The sequence below is a fragment of the Macrotis lagotis genome, chromosome 2 (genome assembly GCF_037893015.1).
Source record: "Macrotis lagotis isolate mMagLag1 chromosome 2, bilby.v1.9.chrom.fasta, whole genome shotgun sequence".
Classification (NCBI taxonomy): Eukaryota; Metazoa; Chordata; class Mammalia; order Peramelemorphia; family Peramelidae; genus Macrotis; species Macrotis lagotis.
Window position 1 is genome coordinate 168940861 of NC_133659.1, and position 25633 is coordinate 168966493.

Consider the following 25633-nt stretch of genomic DNA (forward strand, 5'->3'; position numbering starts at 1 on the left):
TTACTAATTTTATTGTTGAGGAAACTAAAATCAAGAGATAGAGAAGTCCAAGGTCAAATTGGTATAGAGTAACAAAGCTAGGATTGGAGAGAGAGAGAGAGAGAGAGAGAGAGAGAGAGAGAGAGAGAGAGAGAGAGAGAGAGAGAGAGAGAGAGAGAGAGAGAGAGAGAGAGAGAGAGAGCATGGATTATCATAGGTAGGTAAGAGGGTAAGTAAGTAGGAAGATGATAGATAGATAGATAGATAGATAGATAGATAGATAGATAGATAGATAGATAGAAAGATGATAGATAGATGATGGATGATAAATTGGATGGATGGATGGATGGATGGATGGATGGATGTGGGTGGATGGATGAGAGATAGATAAATGGATGATTAATAGGTGTATGAAAGAAATGAGAGTTAAATGGGTAGGTGATTAATAGATACCTAGATAGATAATTGATAAGAAAATGATAGAAATCTATGGACAGATAAGTAGATGATTAGTGGACAGGTAAATGACAGAGAGAGATAGATGATTGGATAGACAGAAAATTAGATGATTTGGTAAGTAGATGAAAGATAGGTAGCTAGAAAGATAAGGTAGATAATAAATGATAGCTGGATAGGTAGGTAAATGATTGATATTAAGTAAATTATAAAAAATAGAGAGATTAATGGATGGATAGATAAGTGGGTCATGACAGATAGACAGGTAGGTGATTACTAGTTAGATGATAAAGTGATGATAAAAGGACATAGATATGTAAGTCAATGAATTGATAGATATATAAATAGGTAGGTAGAAAACTGATAGGTAGTTAACTGATTAAGTACTTGATAGAGAGATGAATGAATAGATAGATAAATAGGTGAATTATAGAGAGATGGAGATTGGCTAAATGGATGGATGGATAGATGAATATAGAACTAACATGAACTCAGAAGCTATCTAAAGGTAGTAGATGGAGTAGATAGATAGATAGATACAGAGAAATAAAAGGAACTCAGAAACTCTTTCAGTGACTTTTATTTTACAGATGAGGACACTAAGGCTCACAGAGTAAAATATTTTGCCCATAGACACACAAGAAATAATTAGTAGGGCTGGGAAACGAGCTCAAGTCCAGTGACTTTGTGCTCAATGCCATTTCCACTATACTACAAATTGAATTCAAATCCAAAGCACCCCCAAATAGGGAAGAGAGCAGAAGTGGTCTGCTCTTTTGGCGAATACTCTGTTCCCCCCCCCCCCCCCCGGCAACTTCTTGAGAGGTTGTTTGTGCACCTCACCCAGCTGGTCAGCTCTTCCTTATTAAGAACCCCACTATCTCTGATGCACACACCCACATTAGGCTCTAGACCTCCTCTTGAGTCTTAAAACCCACTTTCCCCTCACTTCCTCTGGAGCCCCTTTATCTGGTCGCCCCTCCACCCCATACACACCACAGAGAGCCTATTCCCCTTTCCAGAGCTGATTCCCCTTTCCACCCCCCAACCCCAGCCCAACAAAATAAGAGACCACCTGGGGAAGTGATAATGAGGCCCAGGAAGCTGTGAACAGTCAGACACAGGTGTAGTTTCAATCATACAGTGCCACCTCATACCCCCCCACACACACACCCAACCCCCTTTAATGAACAGAGATCTACCCCTCTCTGACTATCCCAGGGAAGCTATTTTGCTCTTTGGCCTTGCTATTCTTACTGGGACAATCTGTCCTTAGGTTATGAGAGAAAAAACCACCATGGGCTGGATTTCAGTGTCCTCCTTTGTGATGGAACTAACCAGGGACAGTGGATAGAAGGCTCCAACCAGTGGAAGGAAAGAGGATTCTGAAGCACAGTCCTGGAATCCTGGCCTTGCCACTTGATACCCAGTCACTTCATTTCTCTGGGACTCTGTTTCTTCATCTGTAACACAAAAGGTTTGGACTAAATGATCTCTCAGAGCCTTTCCAGTTCTAAATTTATGATCCTATGAATGTTTCTGGTTGTCTCCAGTCAGGTTCCCTGAGGAGGACCTAGATAGCCCCATCAGATGAAGGGATCAGCCCATGGGACAGAATCTCTCAAACTCTCCCCTCACTCCATCTCTACCCTAAGAGAGGCTAGGAAGGGTTAATTCTGCTTGTTCTTCCACCTTCCAGCTCTCTGGTCACTATCCCCCAATTATTCTCTCTCTCTCCCTCTCCCTCTCCCTCTCTCCCCCCACCCACCCCCTTTCTGTGTCTCTCTCTGTCCCGGTCTCTGTCTCTTTCTCTCCTTCAGGACCCCCATGTCAGTCTGTCTCTCTCTGCTTTTGTCTCCATCTCCTTCCCCACCCCCCATCTCTCCCCCCACCTCTGTCTTTTCCTAGCTCTCTCTCTTTCCCCTCCCTCTGTTTCTCTCTCCCTTCTTTCTCTTTCTTTCTCTTCTCCTCTCCTTTCTCTTCTCCCTTCCCCTCCCCTTTCCTCCTTTTCTCCCTCCCTTCCCTCTCTCCTTCTCCTCTACTTCTCCCTTTCTTTCTCTTCCTCTACTCTCTGCCCAAAGAACTTTCCACCACCACCTTATTCCTAGGATGCTGTGACCCAGTCCAGTTTCACCCCCTGGGCACCTTTGCCTTTTTGTTTCATCTTAAGTCAAGAATACCTGAGTTCAAATGTTTACCTCTATCACACCATCTCTGGGCCTTAGTTTCCTCATGAAAGGTTTGGACTAGATAACCTCTAAATTCCCTTATAGTTCTAATGTATGATCGAACGTCCCTCTGAAAGTCTTTGCTGGATTCGAGATTTAGTGTTCAGACAGGCCCTCCCATCCAGCTCCTTCACTATATGGATAGGGTGGTGGCCCAAAGTCACAAAGGCAGGGAATGGCAGTGCCAGGTCTTCTGATTCCAAAAATCCAATTCTCTTTCCAGTGTCCTTTGCTCCTCCAAAGCTCCTTTAGGGGAGGAGGGTGAGTCCCTCCCCAGCCGAGGCACTGCCCTCTGGCCATGCTCATTTGCTAATACCCTTCCTTTTCAGGAAGAACAGCAGAGATCTGAGCAGCAGCCACCTTGCAGCCTTTGACTGACTGGCCTGCTCTCCATCCTTCCCTCTGTCCACGTGATGATGCCAAGGGGGTGGGAACAGGGGAGGTCCTCTGCCCTGGAGGGAAATGCTCCCTGGGTGCATTGTGACAGATTGTGGGAGCAGGAAGTGAGGGGGAAGTACTGTGGGTGCATATTTGTAAACATCATTAATCAGGGATTAGCAGATGGGGCTGTTAATTGCACCTGTGCAAGCCTGAGACCTAGAGGTTGATTGCCTTTACAAACTGTGGGGATCCCAGCCACCTGGCTGTTGGGGGGAACAGCGGGGAGGAGGCTAGGAGGAGACTGAGAGGGGCAGGAGGCTGCATGGGAGGGGAGTGAGCAAGAGGTCTCCGCTTTGGGGGCCACTCTGCTCAGGTTCATGCCCACCTCACTCTGGAAATGCCATCAGGGTGGTCCAGGAACAGGCTCCAAAGAATGGTTGGTAGAGGCTGAGCAAAGACAAGGTCAGGACTCCCTCAATTGGAGGCGCTGCCCTCCTCACTCAAGACTTAGAATTGGGGCTTAGGAAGTTTCCCACATGAGAATGCACAAATTATAATCATTGTAATCAATCACCATTCCTTGACACAATACTATGGGAAGGAATATAATACATGAACAGAGAAAATATATGCATTTGCACATACAAGTGTATATATATATATATATATATATATATATATATATATATAGGAAGTTTTGCTGCAGTGGAGAATCCACAATCATTGACACAGACCACAATTCATAGAAATCCTAATTCCAAGAGGCTGCCAGAAATACATAAAGCAGGTCACCAAGAACATAAGAATCAGAATTCGAACCCAGTACTTCCATTACTTTACCCAATAGGCAACACTGCCTCTATACATCTTCATATAGCAGATAAATCTTCCTGACTTCCTTCCAGGCCCAGCACACTATCCAGTCTACTTGGATGCCCCCAGGGGGTGGGATAGTCCCTCTAAAGTTCCTTTGAGTCCTTGATTGGCTCTTCACGCCACCCTATAGGTTGCTTAGTCATCTGAAACTAAAACTTCTATACCTGAGATTCGCAGGGAAGTTCTGCTGCATGTTCCCAGAGATGCCATCTCCAATTCAATCCTCCTTCTGACCCCTTACATTTGGGATGACTTTCTGCCTATTCCTGGGGAAGAAATCAGAGGAATGAAATGAAAGGAGTGGTCCTGAATTTAAAATCAGAAGATGCAACTTATGCTCTCTGGAGGATGTGGGGCAAATCTTTTGACTTCTATGGATCTCAGTTTCCTCATCTATAAACTGAGAGAGTTGATGTTATAAAGGAAAAAAAAACTTGAGAACTGTGATCAACGTAATAATCAGCCACGATTCCAAAAGACCAATAATGAAGCAAGCTAACCTATCTCATGACTGAGTGGTGGTGGACTCAGGATGCAGAATCAGACATACACTTTCATACACTGCCACTAGGGGAATTTATTTTGTTTGACTATGCATATTTATCATAAGGGCTTTGTTTTTCGTTTTTCTTTTTTCAATGAGGATGAAATGGAAAGAAGACAGAGATAGAGTATCCCCAAAAAGGAAAAAGAAAGAAAATATGGTCATTGAGATATTTTTAAATACAAAAATTCACAGACAAGCAAGACAATTTTGACAATTTTGAAAGATTTTGAAAGATCTTATTATATATTTTAAAAGGAAAGAATGATAGAATCTGCAGTTTCATATACAATTCTTTTTTCTCTTCTATTCTCTATATGTGAAAATGTGTATTTTATTTGGTGTTTGTTAATGTTGGAATAAAAATACATTGAAAAATGAAAGGGGGATTAGATAAGATCTTCCATCTCTAAATCTTTAATTCTATGATAAGTAGAGGCTTTACAGAATCTATTATTAGAAAATCTTATGTATAATACCAAGCAAATTCTAGTTCCAACCAACAAAAATTTTTCTTGTTAAATATTTTATTTGTGCTATTTATTTTTTAACATCACTCTAATTTCTCAGTGACTCCTCCCCAATCCCAAAAGAACTCTCCATGTTAAGCAAACTCTCCAGTTAAGCAAAACAAATTGACACACCAGTCATGTCTGTAAAGTGTATGCATGCATCGGTTTCCACCCATAGTCCACCACCTTTCTGCCAAGAGAGAGACGTGTGCTTCACCACCAAGACTATTAAATTATAATAGGACCTTGAAGTTTTAATACTTTTTAACCATGGAAGCTCTCCTCTCACACTGGTCTACTGTGACTGAACAATACCATCTACAAAGCAAGAATTTCCCAATTCCCAAAAGAATTCTCTGAGTTTTAGGATTGGGGAGGGGGAGGGGAAGTTGGGGAAATGAAAGGCTAGAAAATTTACCTTTCTGTTCAACTCAAGTTAATATTAAAATGAGAATCATGGGTGTCAATATGATAACCAATTCCTTACACCTTCCCTATTGTCACTGTTCTATCTTCACTGAATTTCCACAGAATTCACAGTCATCCATTCCAACAAAATCCTCACCTACCCTTGTTAATTAATAATGAACCCTAGCTAAATCCCATCATCTCTCTCCTCCATTCTGTATTCCTTCATTCTTCAGTAAGAAATCACAAGACTATTCAGGTTACCTAATATAGCTAGGCCTAAAATGCTCCCCAGAGAATCTTTGATCCACCTCCAGCCAGTTCCTGCCATATTGAAATCATAGATGTTTTGCCATATACAATATTCCTCATGTAAAACTCTCTAGGACTCAGTTTCCTCATTAATAAAATTAAAAACTTCTCTCCCAATCTAGGATCCTATATCCTTGGTGTAGTATTTATACAGTACTTTAAGGTTGGCAAAGTCCTTTATTTGTGTTATTTCATTTGATTCTCATATTTCAAGTGCTATCATTATTCCCATTTTACAGATGAGGAAACTGAGGCAAAGAGAGGTTAAGTCACTTGACTAGGGTCACATATTCAGGAAGCATTTGAGGTTGGATTTGAACTCAGATCATGCTGACTATAGTCCAGTATTGCATCCATCACATTACCAGCAGCATCTAATCCTAACCCTGATTCTGAGACAGAAGGTTTGAGTTCAAATCCTACCTATGTCACTTAACCACCAATGTGTTATTGTTGTTGCTGTTGTTCAATCATTTCCATCATGTTCCACCAACCATAAGTTCATCTGGGATTTTCTTGGCAGAGATTACAGAGTCGTTAGCAAATTTCTTATTTAGCTCATTTTGTAGATGAAGAAACTAAGGCTAATAACCTGGTGTCTTTCTGACTCTAGGTCAATCACATAATCCACTGAGCCCGACAGCTACCTAAGTAACCATGGATAAATCATATAATCTCTATTTGACTCAGTTTCCTCATCTGTAAAATGACTGGCTTTTGAGGTCCCTTCCAACCCTAGATTTATGATTCTATCACCATTTCCCAATACATCTCTCTACCCATCCTACAAAGGAGTCATCCTTTGAAATGTGCAGGGGAGTAAGAAGGAGAATCTGTTCAGCAAAACTCACCCACATATCAATAAAGACTAATGGTAAATGCAGTGTTCCACATTCCTTGTCTCTCTTACTTTGGCAAAAGTGGCAGGGGGATGCATTTCCTCATCTCCTCTTTGGGGACCATCTTGCCACAATAATTCTGACCTCAACATCTTCATTTCTATTTCTCAGCTCCTCATAATATGTCTTCAATCCTTATCTCTTGCTAGAACCATCTCCCTCAAAGGACTTCCTGAAAATCAACATCTTCCATCACTTTTTCCTCTCTCCTTTTCCTCCTGATCCCTTCCCAGCACCAGGTACTACTGACCACTGACTCCTACTAGATTCTTCTTTTGTTTCCATCTCACTGCCCTGACTTCCGCCTGTCTGGATGCACCTTCTGTCTCCTTTAAAGCATCTTCTTCCTCCTATCTTCTCATTGCAAATATCCCCCCCCCCCATGTCTGAGTTCAGTTCTCTTCTCTCCTCTCTACAAAAGTTCTATTCTTCACAAATGTTAACTGTTTCTATAGCTTGAAGCCAAAAGACATGTGCTTGAATCCTACTGCAAAGTCATAATTAGCTTTGTTTCTTAAGGTGAGTCCCTTAGTTTTAAGGTGAGTCCCTTAGTTTTTTCATCTCCAAAATGAGAATAATACTACGGCTGTTTGGAATAGCAAATGTGATAATACATGTCAAGTTTTTTTTTTGTAAGCCTTAAAACACTATATAAATGATATATCATTTAATTTTATCAATATTATTATTATCATCACCACCATCACCTTTTTATAAATAAATCTCCCCTCAATATCCTCAGGTTCTGTTTCCCTGGCTTAAAGGAGTCACCTAGGTACACCTCACTAACATCTCAAACTTAATATGTCCAAAATCATAATCATCCTTTTCCTCAAAACCAGCTCCTCCTCCTGACGCTTCTTTCTCACAAAGTTGTACATGCTGTTCTTAATATGTCCAAGATGGAACTCATTATCTTTCCTCAAGCCCTCCCCTTACTCCTATCTTCCCTATTACTGTCCAGGGCAAGACTATACTGTCAGTCCCCCAGGCTCAAAAACCTGAACTCCTCACTATCTCCCCCCACCATATTCAATCTATTGCTAAGATCTGGAAATTTCACCTTTGCAACACCTCTTTAATATGCTGCCTTCTCTCCCCTGACAATGCCACCAGGCCCTCATCCCCTTCATTCCTTGATTAATGCAATATGGTGGGTCTACCTACCTCAGGTTTCCTTCACTGTAGCCATCAAACTGATTTTTCTAAAGTGAAAGTCTGACCATGTCAGCCACCCTACACTCTAGTGTATTGTCTCTTTTCACCTCTAAGATTCATTGCAAAATTCTCTGTCTGATATTCCAAGTCCTTCATTACATAGCTCCCATCCACCTTTCTAGTCATTTTATACCTTATTCCTTGTGACACAGTCTTTGTTGCTGTTCCACCAACAAGACTCTCCATCTTTCAGCTTTGGGCATTTTCTCTGGCTTTCTTCCATGCATAGAATGGTCTCCTTCCTCCTTTCTATCTACTGACTTTCCTGGCTTCCTCCAAGTAGCAGCTAAAATCCCATCTTGTATAGGTAGTCTTTTCCCACCACTTAGTTCTAGTGCCTTTCTTCTTCCAATTATTTCCTATATGTAGCTTCTTATCACCAGTGATTACCATTGTGCCTAGGTCAATTCTAGCTATCCCTGATGACAAGACATCGAGATAGAGATAGTACAATTAAATGAATTTTCAACTTGTTGGATTAGAGGATTATAAAATAGTCATTTATGGATTCATATTAACTTGGATGTGTGGTTCCTGATTTAAGGCCAGACATCCTGGAGAATGAAGTCAAATGGGCCTTAAGAATCACTACTAACAATAAGGCTACAAAAGTGGCCACTGGATTAGAAAAGATCCCAACCCTAAAGAAGAGCAATGACAAGGAAAGTTCAAATTACCAAACAATGAAGCTCATTTATGCATAATAGTTTTCAGCAATATGTGAATCAAGAATTACCAGAAGTGCAGGCTGGTTTTCAAAGAGGTAGAGGAACTAGAGACCAAATTGCCATCATTCCCTGGAGGATTGAGAAATCAAGGGAATTCCAGAAAAATATCTTCTACTGCTTCATTGACTATACTAAAGTCTTTGACATTGTGGATCAACAAAATTTGGCTAGCCCTCAAAGAGATGGGAGTACTGGATCTTCTTGTCTCTTGAGGAACCTATATGAGGGCCAAGAAGCAATAGTTAGAAATGAATATGAAATAACTAGTTGGTTTAAGATTAGAAAAAGAGTACAACAAAACTGACTATTATCATCTTCTTTATTTAATTTATATGCAGTGCCAGGTTAGATGAATCGAAAGTTGGAATTAAGACTGCCAGGAGAAATTTCAACAAACTCAGATATGTGGACAATACCACTCTGATGGCGGGAAATGGAGAGAAATTAAGAAATCTCTTGATTAGGGTGAAAACGGAGAATGTAAAAAAGTTGGCTTGAAGCATAACATTAAAAAAAACTAAGATCTTGGCAACTAGTCCCATAATTCTTGGCAAATGGAAGGAGTGTCAGATTTTATATTCTTGTACTCAAAGATCACTGCAAACAGCAACCGCAGCCATGAAATTAAAAGATGCTTGCTCCTTGGAAAGAAAAGCTCTAGCAAATCTGGACAGCATACTAAAAAGCAGAGATGTCACCTTGCCAACAAAGATCTGTATAGTCAAAGTTATGTTTTTTCCAGGTTGTGAAAGGTGGACTATAAGGAAAACCAAGCATCACAGTTGATGCTTTCAAGTTGTAGTGCTGAGGAAGACTCTTGGGAGTCCCTTGGACAGCAAGGAGGTCAAATCAGTAAATACTTAAATTAATTTCAGGCTATTCAAATACTGAAGTTGACATTTAAATACTCTGACCACAAAATGAAAAGACCACATAATGGAAAAGACCTTCATGTTGGAAAATATTGAAGACAAAAGGAAAAGGGGAAAGCAGGAGATGGATAGATAGTTTCATGAGAACAACAAAAGTGAACTTGGAGACTTCTAGAGATAGCAGAGGACAGAAGGATCTTGCATGCTTATGGGTCATGGGATCACTGAACAGCTGAATAATAACATTAATTCAGAAGGAAGTCCCTAGTGGAGTAACAGATCTCCTCAATGCTTTTCTATGGTAGTCAGGACAATTACTTAAATGTTGTCATCTTCATAGAACTATTTCCTTCTCTTTCTGGCCTTACTATACATCAATAAATTCCTAACCAACTTCCTTACTTTGAATGGTGACCCATTCCAAATCATCTCATATACCACTGCAAGATAAGTCTTCCCAATCTATGTTTTTCCCAGGGCAAAAACCATCAATAAGCTCCCCATTGTCCCAAAAATAAAACCAAATTTCTTCAGTCTCACAGTCAAGGTCTTCTATTATACAGTTCCAGTCTACCTTTTTCTTACCATGCCTCTTCCTGGGATATTTTATACATTTCAATCTTATAGGACTAGTCCCCTTCATCTGGAATATCTGACTCTTCCTGTTCCACCAGTTGAAGTATCTTTCAAGATCCAATTCAGTCTGTTCCTCCATAGGCCTTTTCACCTCTCTTAAGACACTGAGCAGTGTCTGTTTTGTGTTGTCCTAATTGATGTGTTTATAACTCTACCTGAATATGTACTCCTTTAAAGCAGGGACAGTGTTGTTCATTTTTTTTAACCCCATACCCACCCCAAGTCTCCAGTACAGGGCTTCCCTCACAGTCACTTATCAGGAGATGTTTGTTGAATTGAGTCACATTCTCCATTCAGGAGAAGCTTACCTGTGACTAATTTGCAGTCAATAACACAGGGGAAGTCTAATGATCTAGGATGCAGACAGATCTCTGGTTTATCTAGCCCTTAGGGCAGGGACAGGGAACCTCCAGCCAGTGGGCTGTATTGGTGTGGCATTGCCAAGGCAATCATAGGCAGAGATTCGAAATTCAACAAATTTAGGTTTTTTAGGGGTGAATTAAAAGTTTGACCAAATGTAGTCTCTGAATAATGTTATAAATATCCAAATAACCCTTGGCAGAAAAAAGGTTCCCCTCTCTTGCCTTAGGGGAATTGACTAGAGAGGAAGTAAAAAAGGACTAGAGTAGGGACCTTGGAGAAGCTTCTAGTACCCAAAGGAGGGATATGGGGAAAGCCAAGAAAGAGCTGTATAAAAACAGCAAACTGAACAGCATAGTCTGGTCCTCTCCCTATTATAAGCTATTTGGATCTATGGAATCTCATTATTTTTTAATATAGCATTTTTTCCAGAGAGTTTTCAATATTTTTTTTCTTTCTTTTAATTTTATTTATTTAAGCCAATGGGATTGGGAGTGACTTGCCCAAGGTTAGGCAATTAAGTGTCTGAGACTGCATTTGAACTCAGGTCCCTTGACTCTGGAGCCAGTGCTTTATCCACTATACCACCTAGCTCAACATTCAGTTTTTAAAAATTTTCTTCCTCCCTTGCTTCCCTCCCTCCTCCCCAAGACAAGTGATCTGATGGATGTTATACATGCACAATCATGACAAACATATTCCTTTATTACTTATGCTGTGAAAGTAGAATCAGAACAAAAGAGAAAAACCACGAGAAATGAAAAACAAATTTTAAAAAGTGAAAATGGAATGCTCTGGTCTGCATTCAGACTCCACCATTCTCTCTCTGGATGAGGATGGTATTTTCATAATAAGTGTTTTTAGAATCGTCTTGGATCATTGTATTGCTGAGAAGAGATAAGTCATTCATCGCTGATCACCATTACTGTTACTATGTACAGTGTTCTCCTGGTTCTGTCATTTCACTCTACATCAGTTCTTGTAAGTCTTTCCAGGTTTTTCCAAAATCTACCTGCTCATCATTTCTTATCAAACAATAATATTTCATTATAGTCATATTACTCAATTTGTTCAACCATTCCTCAGTTGATGGGTATCTCTTCAGATGTCTCACTATTAATTCAATGAGTATTTATTAAATGTCTACCATAACAGGTTGATAAGACTATGGACACCTCAGAATAATGTTTTTAAATAATTGAAGGAAATGCTAAAGTTCAGTTAAAGGTTAATTAAAATAAAGATGTAATTTTCCCCCCTTAAAAGTTCATAGATTCCCCAGTTAAAGACCCCTGACTCTAAGAGCCTAAGTTACAAAGAAGGTATTGACCTGCACTGACACAGGAAGTTTCCTCATTTAGGAATTCCCTATATATGTGGAATTACAGACCCAATAACCTCTCTCTGTTCCTAGTGAAAGACAATGGATACTGGGGAACTTGTATTCTACTAAGGGTTAGAGGAGTGCAATTCATATCTACTGAGAACTAATTAGGGGATCATATAAAGAAGAAGAGTTACAGCATATAAAGAGGAATGAAAGAAGATTTCAAAGAGTAGTGACCACTTGAAGGTGAGGATTCTAAAAGAGCAGGTTTGGAAGGAAGACAGAAAGAAAATGAAATATTGAGTTTGAGGAAGCCCTCAATGCAACTGAAGGTATACCTGTTTTCACTTTAAAAAAAAATTAGTGTCATGTGGTTTTTTTCTCATGCTTTTCCCCCTTTTGTTCTGATTTTTTTTTTTTACAACATGACTAAGATGGAAATATGTTAAACATGATTGTACATATATAACATATCAGAATACTTGTTATGGGTAGGGGAAAAGGAAAGGAGGGAGGTAGAAAAATTTGAAACTCTAAATCTTACCAAAAAATCAATGTTGAAAACTATCTTTACATGTAACTGAAAAAAAATAGATTATAAGGTATATAGCTAAAAGGAACATTAAGTAAGGCTGGGAAGTTGTACACTCATTTTTAGTAGAATTCCAAATCTGTTGAATCTTTTTGGAGCACTAAGTAATATATATTGACAGTTTCAATTCTTATCTCATCTTTCGATTCAGTAAATTCCATTATTGGGAAGATGTCTTGAAGGTGTTATCAAAAACAAACATACAAAAAAAAAACCCAACCCTATCTGTACAAAGATCTTCATAACATTATATATATAGTTGAAAAACTCAGAAACAACCTAAATGGTAAAATTTGATGATTATGGTCCAGAAAAGGAACAGTAAGGCAAGAGTAATGATAACCTTAACTAGAGGAAAGAAAATGTCAGCGAAGAGAAGAGCATGGATAAGAAACATGATGCGGAAGTAAAATTGAAAAGACCTTGACAACTGATTGGACATGGAGAGAATAAAGATGGAGAGGGAAGTCACACGTGGATAATTTGGATCTGCAAATTTTTCTATAAACATTTTTATCAATGCTTGTATGCTTTGGAAATGCTAGAACTGAATGGGATTTTAGATTTTACTACAATCACCTCACTTCCCAGAAAGGGTCTATTTATCATCAGTGTGTCTCTTGCCTCTCCCTGAGTTTAGGAGGATTGTCTCTCTTTAAATTGGGAGCTTTCTAAGAGAAGCAATGAGAGCTATTATTAGGGTAGGGCAACAAAGATTCTGTATCAGGGCACCAAAATCAAATTTAGGGGGGGGGAGGGGCAGGCTTCTTCCTCATCAATATTCCAACCTGCCAACCCCAAAATCCTCCAACCCCCTCATCCAGTCTCAGGATTCCATTGTTGTAGCCCCCTGTCAAGGTACATACCTCATCCCATCCCACCACCACAATGTCCTTCAACCTATTGCAAGCTGGATATTGGGAAGTTGGAGACCATAGGCTGTTGTGTCTATGAGTCAGGAGCATAGAACTCTTAGAAGATGACTCTCAGAGTCATGCCATAATGTAACTGGACTGGGGAAGGAATGTCCTTCATACCATCTCCCCTACCTTGGGCTTATAATTAAAGTTCTGGAAGGAACCTCACTACCACTGTTTGTATGGCCCAATTCAAGTGTACCTCTTATATAAGGCTGATACCAATCCCTACAAGTGGCTAGTGTCCCATCCTGAAATTACTTTTTTCTTATTTTGCCTATAATTTGTTTAAGCCTGCATGTTACTTCTTCCCAGTAAGACTGTGTAAAATCCCTGGATGGCAGAGAAAACTTCATTTTTGTCTTTGTACAAATGAATGTCACTAATTGCAGGTGATGATGCAGAAAATGTTCCCACACCAATCAGAGTATGTTGGATGGCCAAGGGTCAAAGTTCTCTTACTGGGATACAATTAAGTAAGCATTTACTGAGTCATCTCCAACCATATTTCCTTCCAATAGACCCCATTGGAAAGTTGAACTTCATACCTAGAATTGCTTGTGAATCTTGCTATCAAGATTCATTCATTCTCTTTTCCTTTTTATTCTTTTTTGAGGTAAAACTTGAACCAAGATGAACAGGGAACATTTGGTTTTGTGTATACACACACACACGCACACACACACACGCACCAGAACTGTACTTGGATTAGAAGTCCTAGGTCCAAATATCTAGGATTTGCTACCTAGGTCACCTTGGGAAAATCACTGAACTTCTTTGTCCTTAATTTGTTCATCTATAAAATGAGTTAGCAATTAATAATTATAACTAACTCTGTGCTAGGCAAAGTGCTTTATCATTGTTTCATTTGATTCACAAGACAATCATGAGAGGAAGGTGCTATTATTAGTATCATTACCACTTTACAGATGAGGAAACTGAGGCAAGTAGAGGTTAAAAGGCCCAGGGTGACAAAGCTAGTGTCTGAGCTCAGATTTGAACTCAGATACTCCTTATTCCAGGCTCCAGGCTCTCTCCACTTTATTGCCTCATTGCCATCTTACTGGGCCTCTACTCCCAAAGAGATTGAAGAAAGAGGAAAAGCACCTATCTGAGCAAAAATATTTATTGTCCTTTTTCCTTATAGCAAAGAACTGGAAATTAAAAGCTTGCCCATTAATAAATTATGGTATATGAAGATGTGATATTGTTATTCTTTAAGAAATGAAAAGGACAGTTTTAAAGAAACCTAGGAAGACTTCACTGATGCAGAGTGGAGTGAGTAGAATGAGAACAATTAATATAATAACAACACTGAAAAGACAAACAACTTTAAGACCTCAGGACTCTGATAAATGCAAAAACCAACCAAGATTCCATGAGATAGTGATGAAACATGCTATCCAACTTCTGACTGAAAGGTGATGGAAAGATATAGAACTAAGGTATATAATTTCAGACACAGTCAATGTGGAGACTTGTTTTGCTTGACTGCATATTTGTTACAAAAGTTTTTCCTTTTCTTATTTGGATTAGGGTTAGGATTCCTTCCCATCCCAATACAGAAACAAACACACAAGTAGGACAGCTCTGAAAGTTATAAGTCGGATTTATTATATACTTTAAAAACAAGCACTATGAGTTCACACATATAATTTATATCAAATTGCTTAAAGGAGGGAGGGGAGAGAGAAAACTGCAACACAAAATTCAAAAAAATGAATGTTAACAATTTTTTATATGTAACTAAGGAAGTATTTAACAAAATAAAAAAAATTTAAAAATAAAAGCAAGTTCTAAATAAAATTCAGTTGCATGTATAATCCTTTCCTGTTTCATAAGTTTACATTTAGATTAAAAATACATTTTCATGTATTTAAGTTTAGAATAAAAACAATACAGAAAAAAAATAAATTAAAATGTTAGACTAAATGACCTGGGCAAGGTCCATGTCTATGAGATGTTATGATCTCCACAATTCTGATACCAGGTATTTTTAGGTTATCCTGGCTTGAGAGATTTACTCTATGCACCCCCCAAAACCAGGAGGGGTCACAAGCATCCACAATCTAGCTGAAAGCCTTCAGTGAGAGCACAGGTCTACTAAAGAACAAGGGTGCCACCTAATGGAAATATAGCCTGGTCTCATGAACAATTCTCAGAAACCCCAGTTGATTCTGTCAAAGCCTCTGGAGTCTCTCCATTCTAATGAGACCAACCAACAAAACTCATAGTCCTTCCTCTTCTCCCTGGCTCACCATCTGGGGATATACAAGGATGCATGGACAAGCCCTGAGGGAGCCAGGTACCTAAACATCAAGTCATCAGACATCCATGAAAGCATATTTTCTTTTTTTTGGACATGGCTAATGCAGGAACTAGTCTTGTATAACTATACATATTTGAAATGGGTTTTGTTGTTCTTACCTTCTCAAAAATGGAGGAGAAGGGAGGAGGGAGAATTTGGAATAAAAAATAAGATTGGATTACAAAAAATATAAAATTTTCCAAAAGTAAAAAAGGGAAAACAAGGTTTCTCCTCTTTATAGAAAGATAAGACAGTTTATGGAAATGAAGAAAAATGGACCCAGGACAGCAAGTCCCAGACTGAATGCCCCAACATGTCATTTGGGGAATAGGAGAGATGATTGAGAAGGAGATGTAGTATAGAGACTTCCAGTTCCTTCCCCCCTCCCCCAAAGGAGAAAGAATCCAAATTTTCAAAGAAAAGTCAGATCTAGAATAAACTAAATATATTTTATCAGTTGAAATGGAATCTCTTGTGCCACAAGAAAAGTTCAATTCGAACTGATTATGAACAATTATGAACTGATACTGAGTGAAAAAAAGAGCAAAAGGGGGGGAACATATATACTGACCCCCAATACTAAGAAATACTAGATTTCAGATTAATGAAGTGATCAATCTTGATACCAGGGGCTAATAAAGAAATGTATGTCACTCTGAGGAAATACTTTGTATAACACAGTTTTGGTAATTGTTTCTGTTGGTCACAAGAGTTCTTTTGGAGGGATATAGCACATTGGAAACTATTAGTAACATAAAATAATTTTAAATACATTTAAAAATAAGGGAAAAAAATAAAGAGTGAACTACAAGCTAAGACCTCTCAATGGCAGCCTTTTGGGTTCTTAGAAAATAGTAGGAAGAGGAGACAAAGGGCCTCCAGTCAATTCTACTTAGGTCTCCATGGAGGATGTTCAGTGGGTTAGGCTCTGCAGTGAGGTACCATTATCAGAGTAAAACACAGGAGCTGGGAGACTGAGAGCTCTAGTCCTGATTCTGTTACAAACAAGCTGTATGACTTTCTTTATCTCTCTGGGTCTCAGTTTCTTCTTCTGTAAAATCCTGTTAAGATTAAATGGTCTCGGGGCGGCTAGGTGGCGTAGTGGATAAAGCACTCGGCCTTCGAGTCAGGAGTACCTGGGTTCAAATCTGGTCTCAGACACTTAATAATTACCTAGCTATGTGGCCTTGGGCAAGCCACTTAACCCCATTTACCTTGCAAAAAAAAAGAATTAAAGAAAGGGGCATTTTGGGGGCGGCTAGGTGGCATAGTGGATAAAGCACCGGCCTTGGAGTCAGGAGTACCTGGGTTCAAATCGTGGCCTTGGGCAAGCCACTTAACCCCATTTGCCTTGCCAAAAAAAAAAAAAAGATTAAACGGTCTCTTCTATTTCTGACACTGTCTGTCAGTGTTCCTGCTATACAGCAGAAGTCATTCTTCTTTCTATGCTTGCCTTTTAGGCCCTGAGATCTTCAGTAGATCACCTACCCTCTCTGGGACTCAATCTTCCCATCAATAGATGGATGGAATAGCTAAGACAGCTTCTGAGGACTCTTCTAATACTAAATTTGCCATCCTCTAACCCTATCCCCTGGGTTTAAGGATTATGCTGATAATAATAATAATGTTAAGCATGTTTTAACATGCTACATGATCTCATTTGAGTCTTGTGACAACCCTGAGAGGTAGGTGCCATTATTATAATCTCCTTTTTTTCATATGAGGAAACTTTATCTCTCTCAAGAAGTGAAGTCACTTGTGCAGCTGTATTTGAAACAGAATTCAAATTGGGGTCTACCTTAACCCCCAAGTCCAACTGTATCCTATTGTCAGGTAAATTGACCAATCATTAACAAATTCTTCCCCTATAAACCTCTCTATTCTGTCTATCACCACTACCCACAGACATACCGGTATAAAAACAGCTCACATTTATACAGTACTTTAAAGTTTACAAACCATGTCAAAAATATTTCTTTTCATTCTTTTACTTTAAAGTTTACAAACCATGTCAAAAATATTTCTTTTCATTCTTTTACAGACCTTTCATGGGAAGTGCTACCATTATCCCCATCTATCATTATCTCCATTTTACAGATGAGGAATCTGAGGGACAAGAGGTATTAGAGAAATATCTAGTCACCTAGGCTCGGTATTCTCTGGTGGAATCCATACCCTTGGATCTTGGTTGGCTCTAGGTTCAGGAGCTTCAGAAGAAGCTGAGGATTCTAGAGAGCCACGAGCAACAGCACTTGTTTCCTTCTTAAGCAAGTCTTCCTGTCCCTTTCTCTGGCTGATGATGGAATAGAGAAGGATCCCTGTTCAACATAAATAGGACAATGATTGTATTGGAAAAAGAAGAAAGGGAAAGGGAAAAATTGGAGAAGATAAGAAAAGACAAGAGAAGAGGGGAGGAGAAAGGAAGGGAAGGGAAGGGAGGAAACAGAAGGTGGAGAAAAGAGGTAAGAGAGGGAAGGGGCTGTTTTTATTTACAGAGAAGGGAAAAGAAAAGAGATAAGAGAACCCTTACCTGCAGCCACAGAGACATTCAAGGACTCCACTTCTGGGATGAGCTTCTGCCCAGTTGGGATGGTTAGCATAATATGGCACAAGCTTCTGACTTCATGGGATAGCCCAGAACCTTCATTCCCTAAGGAAGAGATAGGGCAGAAGAGTCAGTACTGCCCACTACTTGAGCTCTGGAAAACAGGTATAATGTTTAACCTATATCATATTTTTTGCTGCCACATAGAGGAGATAGAGAAGGTAGAAAATGTGGAACTCAAAAGCTTACTAAAATGTGAATATTAAAAAATTATCTTTGCATGTAATTGGAAAAAATAAAATAAAATAAAATAACATTCAAAAAACTCCCCCCAAACCAGGTACAGCAAGGAAGGGATACAATGAAAGAACAGGGAAATGAAACAGGCATCTCATTTGTAACTGGACTCCTGTCACCTACCTAACACCAGGACAGTAGATCGGTCCCAGAGGAAGTCTAGACAACTGATGATGGGGATGTCAGAGCACTGAGTTAAAATACCCTGTCCTGGGCAGCCCATGGTTCCAGCAACAAGCCAACCCTGTCCAATTTTATCCTGGCAAGGGAAAAAAGAACAATGTGATTTCCTGATTCACCAGACTTTATCCATAATACCATTTAATTAATTCAAAGCATTTATTAAAGGTCTTCTATTAAGGGAAAAGGAATAGAAAGAAAAAATAAAAACAGTCCCTACTCTCAAGAAGTTTATGTCCTAGGAGTAGAAATATACAAAAAGAGAAAAATAAGGGGGCCTACAGCAGGTGTGTGTGTGAAAACAAACAGGTTATAAGCAAAGAATAATGCTGCAAGGTTCCTGGAATCTAAGGAAGATTAGGCAAGAGATTTTTCTGAATCCTTCTCTACCATTTCACTCATCACATGCAATGGATCCCTTCCCTGTATCCCTATTCTGAAACAGTAGCTCTTCACTGCCGCATGGAAAAAAAGGGGTGCTAAATATGGGACAACATTGCCTCCAAGTGGCCAGCAAGAGAGACACAGGGAAAAACACAGAAACAAAAATTGAGACAAAGGTGTTAATCAGTTTGATTTCTTCCCAATGTCAAGTACTGTTCTAGTTTAAGACAGCCACAAGACTATCCAAGGTCTATGAGCAGTTTTTGGAAGAAGAAATCAAAGGTATAGCTAGTCCTATGAAAAAATGCTCTAAATCACTGATGAGAAAAATACAAAACCACCTTTATTAAAAGGTCTATAAGATTGCCTAAAATACAGAAGGGAAAATGACAAATTTTGGAGGAGGGATGGGAAAACTGGGATGCTAATATACATGGTAGAACTGATCTATTTTAGAGAACAATTTGGAATTATGTCCAAAGAATTATAGAACTGTGCATATACCCTTTGACCCAGAATTCCATTATTAGGTCTGACGGTTGAATAAGTTGTATATATTTGTGATGGAATATTACTGTGCTATCAGAAATGGTGAACAGGTTGATTTCAGAAAAATATGGAAAGACTTACATGAAATAATGAAGAGTAAAACAAGCAGAACCAAGAAAATATTATAACAGTAGCAGCAATACTTTTCAAAGAATAATTGTGAATGACTAAGCTACCACTTAATATGAACATTCAAGTCAACTACAAAAGATTTATGAAGAAAAATGCTATCTTCTTCCAGAGAAAGAATATATGGAAGTATGTATTGAATTGTTATATATATATATATTATATATATATATATATATATATGTTTGTGTATATGTACATATATACACACATATACACAGGTATATATGGTATTTCCTGATGTATAAGGCACACCCTTTTCCAAAAAAATTGGAGTCTAAAAACTTTTGTGCTTGTTGTCTTTGCACTCATTGTTTCAAATTTGTTACTGGTATATTAGGTTACTTTTTACCAGGTTCTGCCCAGAAATGACTCAGAAAAGATTTTCGTACAATACTGAGTTCAAGTTCAAAGTGAGCCAGTTTGCAAAAGTGAATGGTGCTGCTGAATGTAAGTTTGATCCTCCTTCAACTGAGAAAACAATCCAAGACTGGCATTTGGAAAAAGAAACCCGACTGAAAAGCCCACAGCAGAAGGCCATGAGAGGCAAGTTAGTAAAATGGCCTTACTTAAGAGAGCGAATAGAAGAGATGGATGAAGAGTGAAGGGGCACTGGAATTCCTGTGTCCACAAAGATGATTCAGCAGGAGACTGATGAAAAGGAAATGACTGATTTTCCAAGGAGGACACAATTGGTGCTTTGGGTTTATGAAACAGAATGGAGTAAGCATGAGTCCATGCACCAGACTTGCCCAAAAGATGCCTGAAAGCTATTGAGTAAGAAGGTCCTTGAATTTCATGATGAATAAATCTTGAGTTCAATAACTTTATGTAATACTTTTTTTTTTCAAATTTTGGGTCCCAAAAATAAGGTACATCTTGTACGAGGGAGTATCCTATACATGGAGAAATACATATCTAGACATATACATACATTATACATATATATATATATATATATATATATACACACACACCCCTATACATAGAGAGGATTGAAAAGATAACTTGGAACTCAAAAAGTAACAAAAATAAAGAGAAGACAAAAAACTAAATATAATTTCTTTTTTTGCAAGGCAATGAGGAAGGGGGTTAAGTGACATGCCTAAAGGTCACACAATTAGGTAATTATTGTCTGAAGCTTGATTTGAACTTGGGTCCTCTTGACTCCAGGGTTGGTGCTCTATCCAATCTGCCACCTGGTTGTCTCCTAAATACAATTCCGAAAAATTTTTTTGCATCCTTAGTGCCCTGGAATATAGTAGGAGCTTAATACATACTTGTTGCATTGAACTGAACTGAATAAAATAAAATTGAACAGAGAGAGAGAGAGAGAGAGAGAGAGAGAGAGAGAGAGGCAGGCTCTACAGTATGGGTCCCTCTTTGGCCAGAGCTCCAGGGGCATGGGTTCCTGCTCCCTCTGGGAATAATGATAAGAATCCCAAACCCATAACATTAGACTGGTAGATGTACCTGGTTCTAGAATGAAACGCAGGAATGACAGACAACCTTACAATCTGTCAGCTTCTCTGCTCCCCATCCCCCTAGCGAGAGCTAGATAATCAACTAAGAGTCAGACAGAAAAGAAGGGGAACAAGAAGCGTCAGTACCTGGGGGCGCTCACACCCGAATGGGAGGGGTTCCACCTACAAGGCAGCCTTTGGGAGGGGCCCCACTCCCCCGCTACTAATTACCCGCAGCAGGCCGGGAAGGTCATCCGTGGCAAAGACCTCCATCACCTCCATGGCTCCGGCACTGGCCTTGCTGACCACAGGGGTCAAGGGGCAACTGCAAAATGCAAAGTCAGCGAGGCTCAGCAAGCAGGGGTGAGCGCCGGCACGGGTCCGCGGCGCCTGGATGCTGGGCCGGGGCGTCCGGGGTTGGATTTTGGGAAAGAAACTACCATTCGGCACCGCGGCTGTCTGCCGGGCGCCGTTTCGGGGCCTCGGGCGGGCCCGGCGCAGGGCAGGGGAGGCTTCCCTCGCTGCCCCGCCTCGGGGTCCCGGCCCGTAAGGAGAAGGTTCCTGACGGGGGTCGGGGTGCGGCGGGGGTGACCCGGCTCTCTACTCCAAGCCCCCCCGCCGCCGGCCCCTCCCCCACGCCTCACTCGGGGGCGCTACCTGTCGGTCCGGCTGGTGAGGACCTTGTCCACGCCCAGGAAGTGGGCGCTGCGCAGCACGGCGCCCAGGTTGCGGGGGTCTTGGATCCGCTCCAGGAGCAGCCACAGGCGCCGCCCCCCCGGCGCCCCGGGCCCCCCCGGCGCCCCGGGCCCCCCCGGCGCCCCGGGCCCCCCCGGCGCCCCGGGCCCCCCCGGCGCCCCGGGCCCCCCCCGGCGCCCCGGGCCCCCCCGGCCCCCTCGGCCAGGCTGTGGGGAGCAGCGGGGAGACCTCCATGCACACGCCCTGGTGCACCTGGCCCCGACACAGGGCGTCCAGCTCCCGCCGCCGCCGCAGCTGCACCGGGACGCCCCGGGCCCGGGCCGCGCCCGCCAGCCCTGCCCGCGCCCCCGCGGCGGCCTCCAGGAGCAGCAGCCGCGCCACCGAGCGCCGGGCGGCCCGCAGCGCCAGGGCGCAGGGCGCCAGCCCGAACAGCACCTCCCGCCGCGGGGCCGGGGGCAGCTCGTCCTCCCGGAGGCGCTGCAGCTCCGCGCCGCCCGGGCGGCCCGCGGGCCGGGGGCCCGGCTTCCAGGGGGGCCTCCCCGGCGGACGGCTGTGCGCGGAGCGCGGACGCGCGGGGACAACGTCGAGAGCGCGCCGCGCCGGCGCCCCGAGGCCAGCCGGGAGCCGCCACATGCCCGCGCGCTCCGCGAGTGCGGGCCGGCCCCGCGGCTCCGCCACACCACGCGGGCGGCTCGTGGGAGCCACGTGAGCGGCCCTCGAGCCGGGTCCCCGGTGGCCAGCTGGGGGCGCAGCCAGCGGAGCCACAGCGCCGCCTGCCGGCCGGGGAGGGCTGACACGGGGGCCGGGCCTGTGCTTATCTGCTGTCTCCCAATCTTCTGAATTTGCTCACTATTCCCTTTACCTCTCTTTGAACTATCGCTGAAATATGCTTCCCCATCAATGGCCATTCATAAGATCATAGGATTTCGATTCAGCCCAGGGATTCTTAACTTGGTTAACTGACCACTTTGCAGAATATTTTTAAATAATTGAAGGGAATGTTAAATTTTCATTAGATACTAGTGAAAACAAAGATGTAATTTTTTCCCCATCCAAATTCATAAGTTATCTTCTATCACTGGGCCCCTTGGGAAACTGCAACCCTCTCATTTTACAGATGAGGAAACCAAAAATCTAAGGTGAGTGGTTAGGTGACTTGCCTGGGGTTACACAGTTAGTAAAGTTAGGATCTGAACCCAGATCTTCTAAATCCAATCACTACTACCATGATCCCTCTTAATTCTTCTTATCATCTGAGCAGCTCTGAGAGTCTACTCTGAGGAAGGAAACCTTTCCAGATTATGACTGGCTCAGAAACTCTGCCCCCCCCCCCCAATCTTATTCATATCAATGCTATAAAAATACTGCTGCTGACACTGCAAAACAGTGGCACTGAACTATTCCTACATTATCATCCATTTCCACCATTCACCTGTTGATATTGATGATATGTCCATCATCTACACTCCTTTCCCTCATGGACTGGTATGCCTCCCGGGTACAGACACTGACAGCCAACACATTCACCTGCAGGTAAGGAGCAAGGGCAGGGGGAAGGAGAAGCTCAGTCAGGAATATGTTCAAGTTGGACGTCCAAGCTAAAATTGAATGAGCCTTAAGAGTGCTGAGGGAGGAGTAGGGGACTGTGACAACTATGGGTATTTTTAGTAAATGTTTTTCCTCCCAAGTCTTTTTAAAATCATTGAAAGTAGTGGATGGGGAAAAGGGAGATTTACTTTTCCCACATTTTTTTAAAATGTCAGATATGGTATTTTAACCTGAGCATTCCAGGCCCCAACTACTAATCTCTATTCATGGAGTCTCATAGCATTTTCTTCCCCACCCTTCACTTAAATGTATTTTTTACAAAAAAACTAACAAGCAAGGAAACTGGGTGGTAACTTGTAAATGAAGACCTGAGATGTTTGGAGGCAGCTAGGTGGCACAGTGGATAGAGCACTGGCCCTATAGTCAGGAGGACCTGAGTTTAAATCCAGCCTCAGACACTTAATTGCCTAGCTGTGTGACCTTGAGCAAGTCACTTAACCCCATTGCCTTAAGTAAAAATAAAAATTAAAAAAAAAGTCTGTATTACATCCTGCCCTAACCCCTTCTCCAGCTGCTATTCTTATCCAGAAAAAGAAAGGTCCTACACAAGATGGAAGAGAAGGACAATAGATATAGCAAAAGATTGGTTCTTCTTTGTCTCCATCTCTGTTTAACCCCCTCCTTCTGAAGTAGCATCCAAAATTAATTACTTATTGGTGATGAAAAGAACAAGAATCTTATTAGTGCCAAAGTCTATTATTACCTCCCTGCCCAGATCTACTACAAACAGTCCATTTTAGCTTCCAATCTATCATAACTTCCATACTACCAAAGGGCATCTCCTTTTAAATGCTGTGCTCTCAGAATTTCTGGTAGCACTAACTCTGTCCTTCCTTTCCACATAGTGTACCTGGCATCAGAATGAGGAACTCATAATAAACTTAAATCTAAAAGTATCTTCCCCTAGTATCCTATTTCTCTCCCAATGGCCCCAATTTTCCATATCTCATGGTTTGGAAATTCCTGGGACATAGGTAAGGTGGGAATCCTAGGAAGATGTGAATCAAGGCAGTCAATAATCCCCAATGGGTTTGCCCACCCATTCATATAAGAGACATAGGTTGTCAGCTTCATCTTCCTTTTGGCTCCTACCCCAGCCTATCTATATGCTATCCCATTAACCCCAAGCTCCTGGTCTGATTACAAAACTGAATTAGCTTTGGGGGAGAGGAGCCCCAAGAAGCCCAAGAAATTTCCTTTCTGAGGGATATGGGAAATCTGGGACACTAATACATTGTTGGTGGAGCTATGAACTCAGCCAACCTTTCTGGAGAGTAATTTGGAATTACACCCAAAAGGCAACAAAAATGTCATACTCTTTGATCCAGCAATACCACTACTGGGTCTATACCCTGAAGAGATTATGAAAAAAAGGGTAAAAACATCACTTGTACAAAAATATTCATAGCAACCCTGCTTGTGGTGACAAAGAATTGGAAATTGAGTGAATGTCTTTCATTTGGGGAATGGCTTAATAAACTGTGGTATATGTATATCCTAGAATATTATTATTCTATTAGAAACCAGGAGGGATGAGAATTCAGGGACACCTGGCAGGATTTGCATGAACTGATGCTGAGCAAGATGAGTAGAACCAGAAGAACACCCTAAAAGCAACATGGGGGTGATGATCAACCTTAATGGACTTGCTTATTCTATCAGTGCAACAATCAGGCACAATCTTGGGGTATCTGTGATGGAGAATACCATCTGTATCCAGAGAAAGAATTGTGGAGTTTGAACAAGGACCAAAGACTATATTACTTTTCATTAAAACACAGACACACACACACACACACACACAAACACACACACATTATTTTATTATGTAATTTTGCTATCTCTTATAAAAAAAAAAATTTCCTTTCTGGGTTCTAAGAAATCCATACCCTTACTTGTCCTAGCAAAGTGGAGCACTTCCAGAATCTTCATTCTCCAAAGAAAATGGCAGATGAGGAACTGGCAGTGCTGTGTCCTCAACAGGCTCACTACCCATGGATAGAGATAAGCCTTTCACCACTTTTTCACATCTCTCCTCTCAGGGAGAGAGACAACTGACTAGGAAAAGATTAGATGTTTCTCCTTATCAAGTGTCAGACCTAAAGCCTCAGGAACAAAAACATAAAATGAACCTGCTTCAACTCTCAGTGACATAGGGAGATGAGACACATATGTCAAAATGGGGGGGGGGGGGGTTGTAGCACTCTGCCCCTCTGAGACTTTGTACCC

At 41.3% G+C, this 25633-nt stretch overlaps 1 protein-coding gene across 1 annotated transcript; it reads right to left on the minus strand.

Annotated features, from left to right (window-relative positions):
* Positions 1-1619: 1619 nt before the first annotated feature.
* On the minus strand, positions 1620-22429 carry MRM1 (mitochondrial rRNA methyltransferase 1). The gene is made up of 8 exons (XM_074223513.1): positions 21967-22429; positions 21758-21887; positions 21332-21425; positions 18519-18654; positions 18084-18203; positions 17697-17871; positions 4085-4186; positions 1620-1898 (listed from the first exon to the last, which is right to left on the minus strand). Exons 1-7 carry the CDS (start codon positions 22427-22429, stop codon positions 4138-4140), a joined length of 1167 nt encoding a protein of 388 aa, XP_074079614.1. The 3' UTR covers positions 1620-1898; positions 4085-4137.
* Between the last annotated feature and the right edge of the window lie 3204 nt (positions 22430-25633).

What these genes read in the sequence shown, in the direction of transcription:
- MRM1 (XM_074223513.1), bottom strand. Translation starts at nt 22,429, where the DNA reads ATGTGGCGGCTCCCGGCTGGCCTCGGGGCGCCGGCGCGGCGCGCTCTC. An exon ending in CTCACCAGCCGGACCGACAG is followed by an intron (nt 21,426 to 21,757) that starts GTAGCGCCCCCG and finishes TGCATTTTGCAG; the next exon opens with TTGCCCCTTGACCCCTGTGG. An exon ending in CCAGAGAATACCGAGCCTAG is followed by an intron (nt 4,187 to 17,696) that starts GTGACTAGATAT and finishes TTTCTTCCCCAG; the next exon opens with GAATAGGCAGAAAGTCATCC.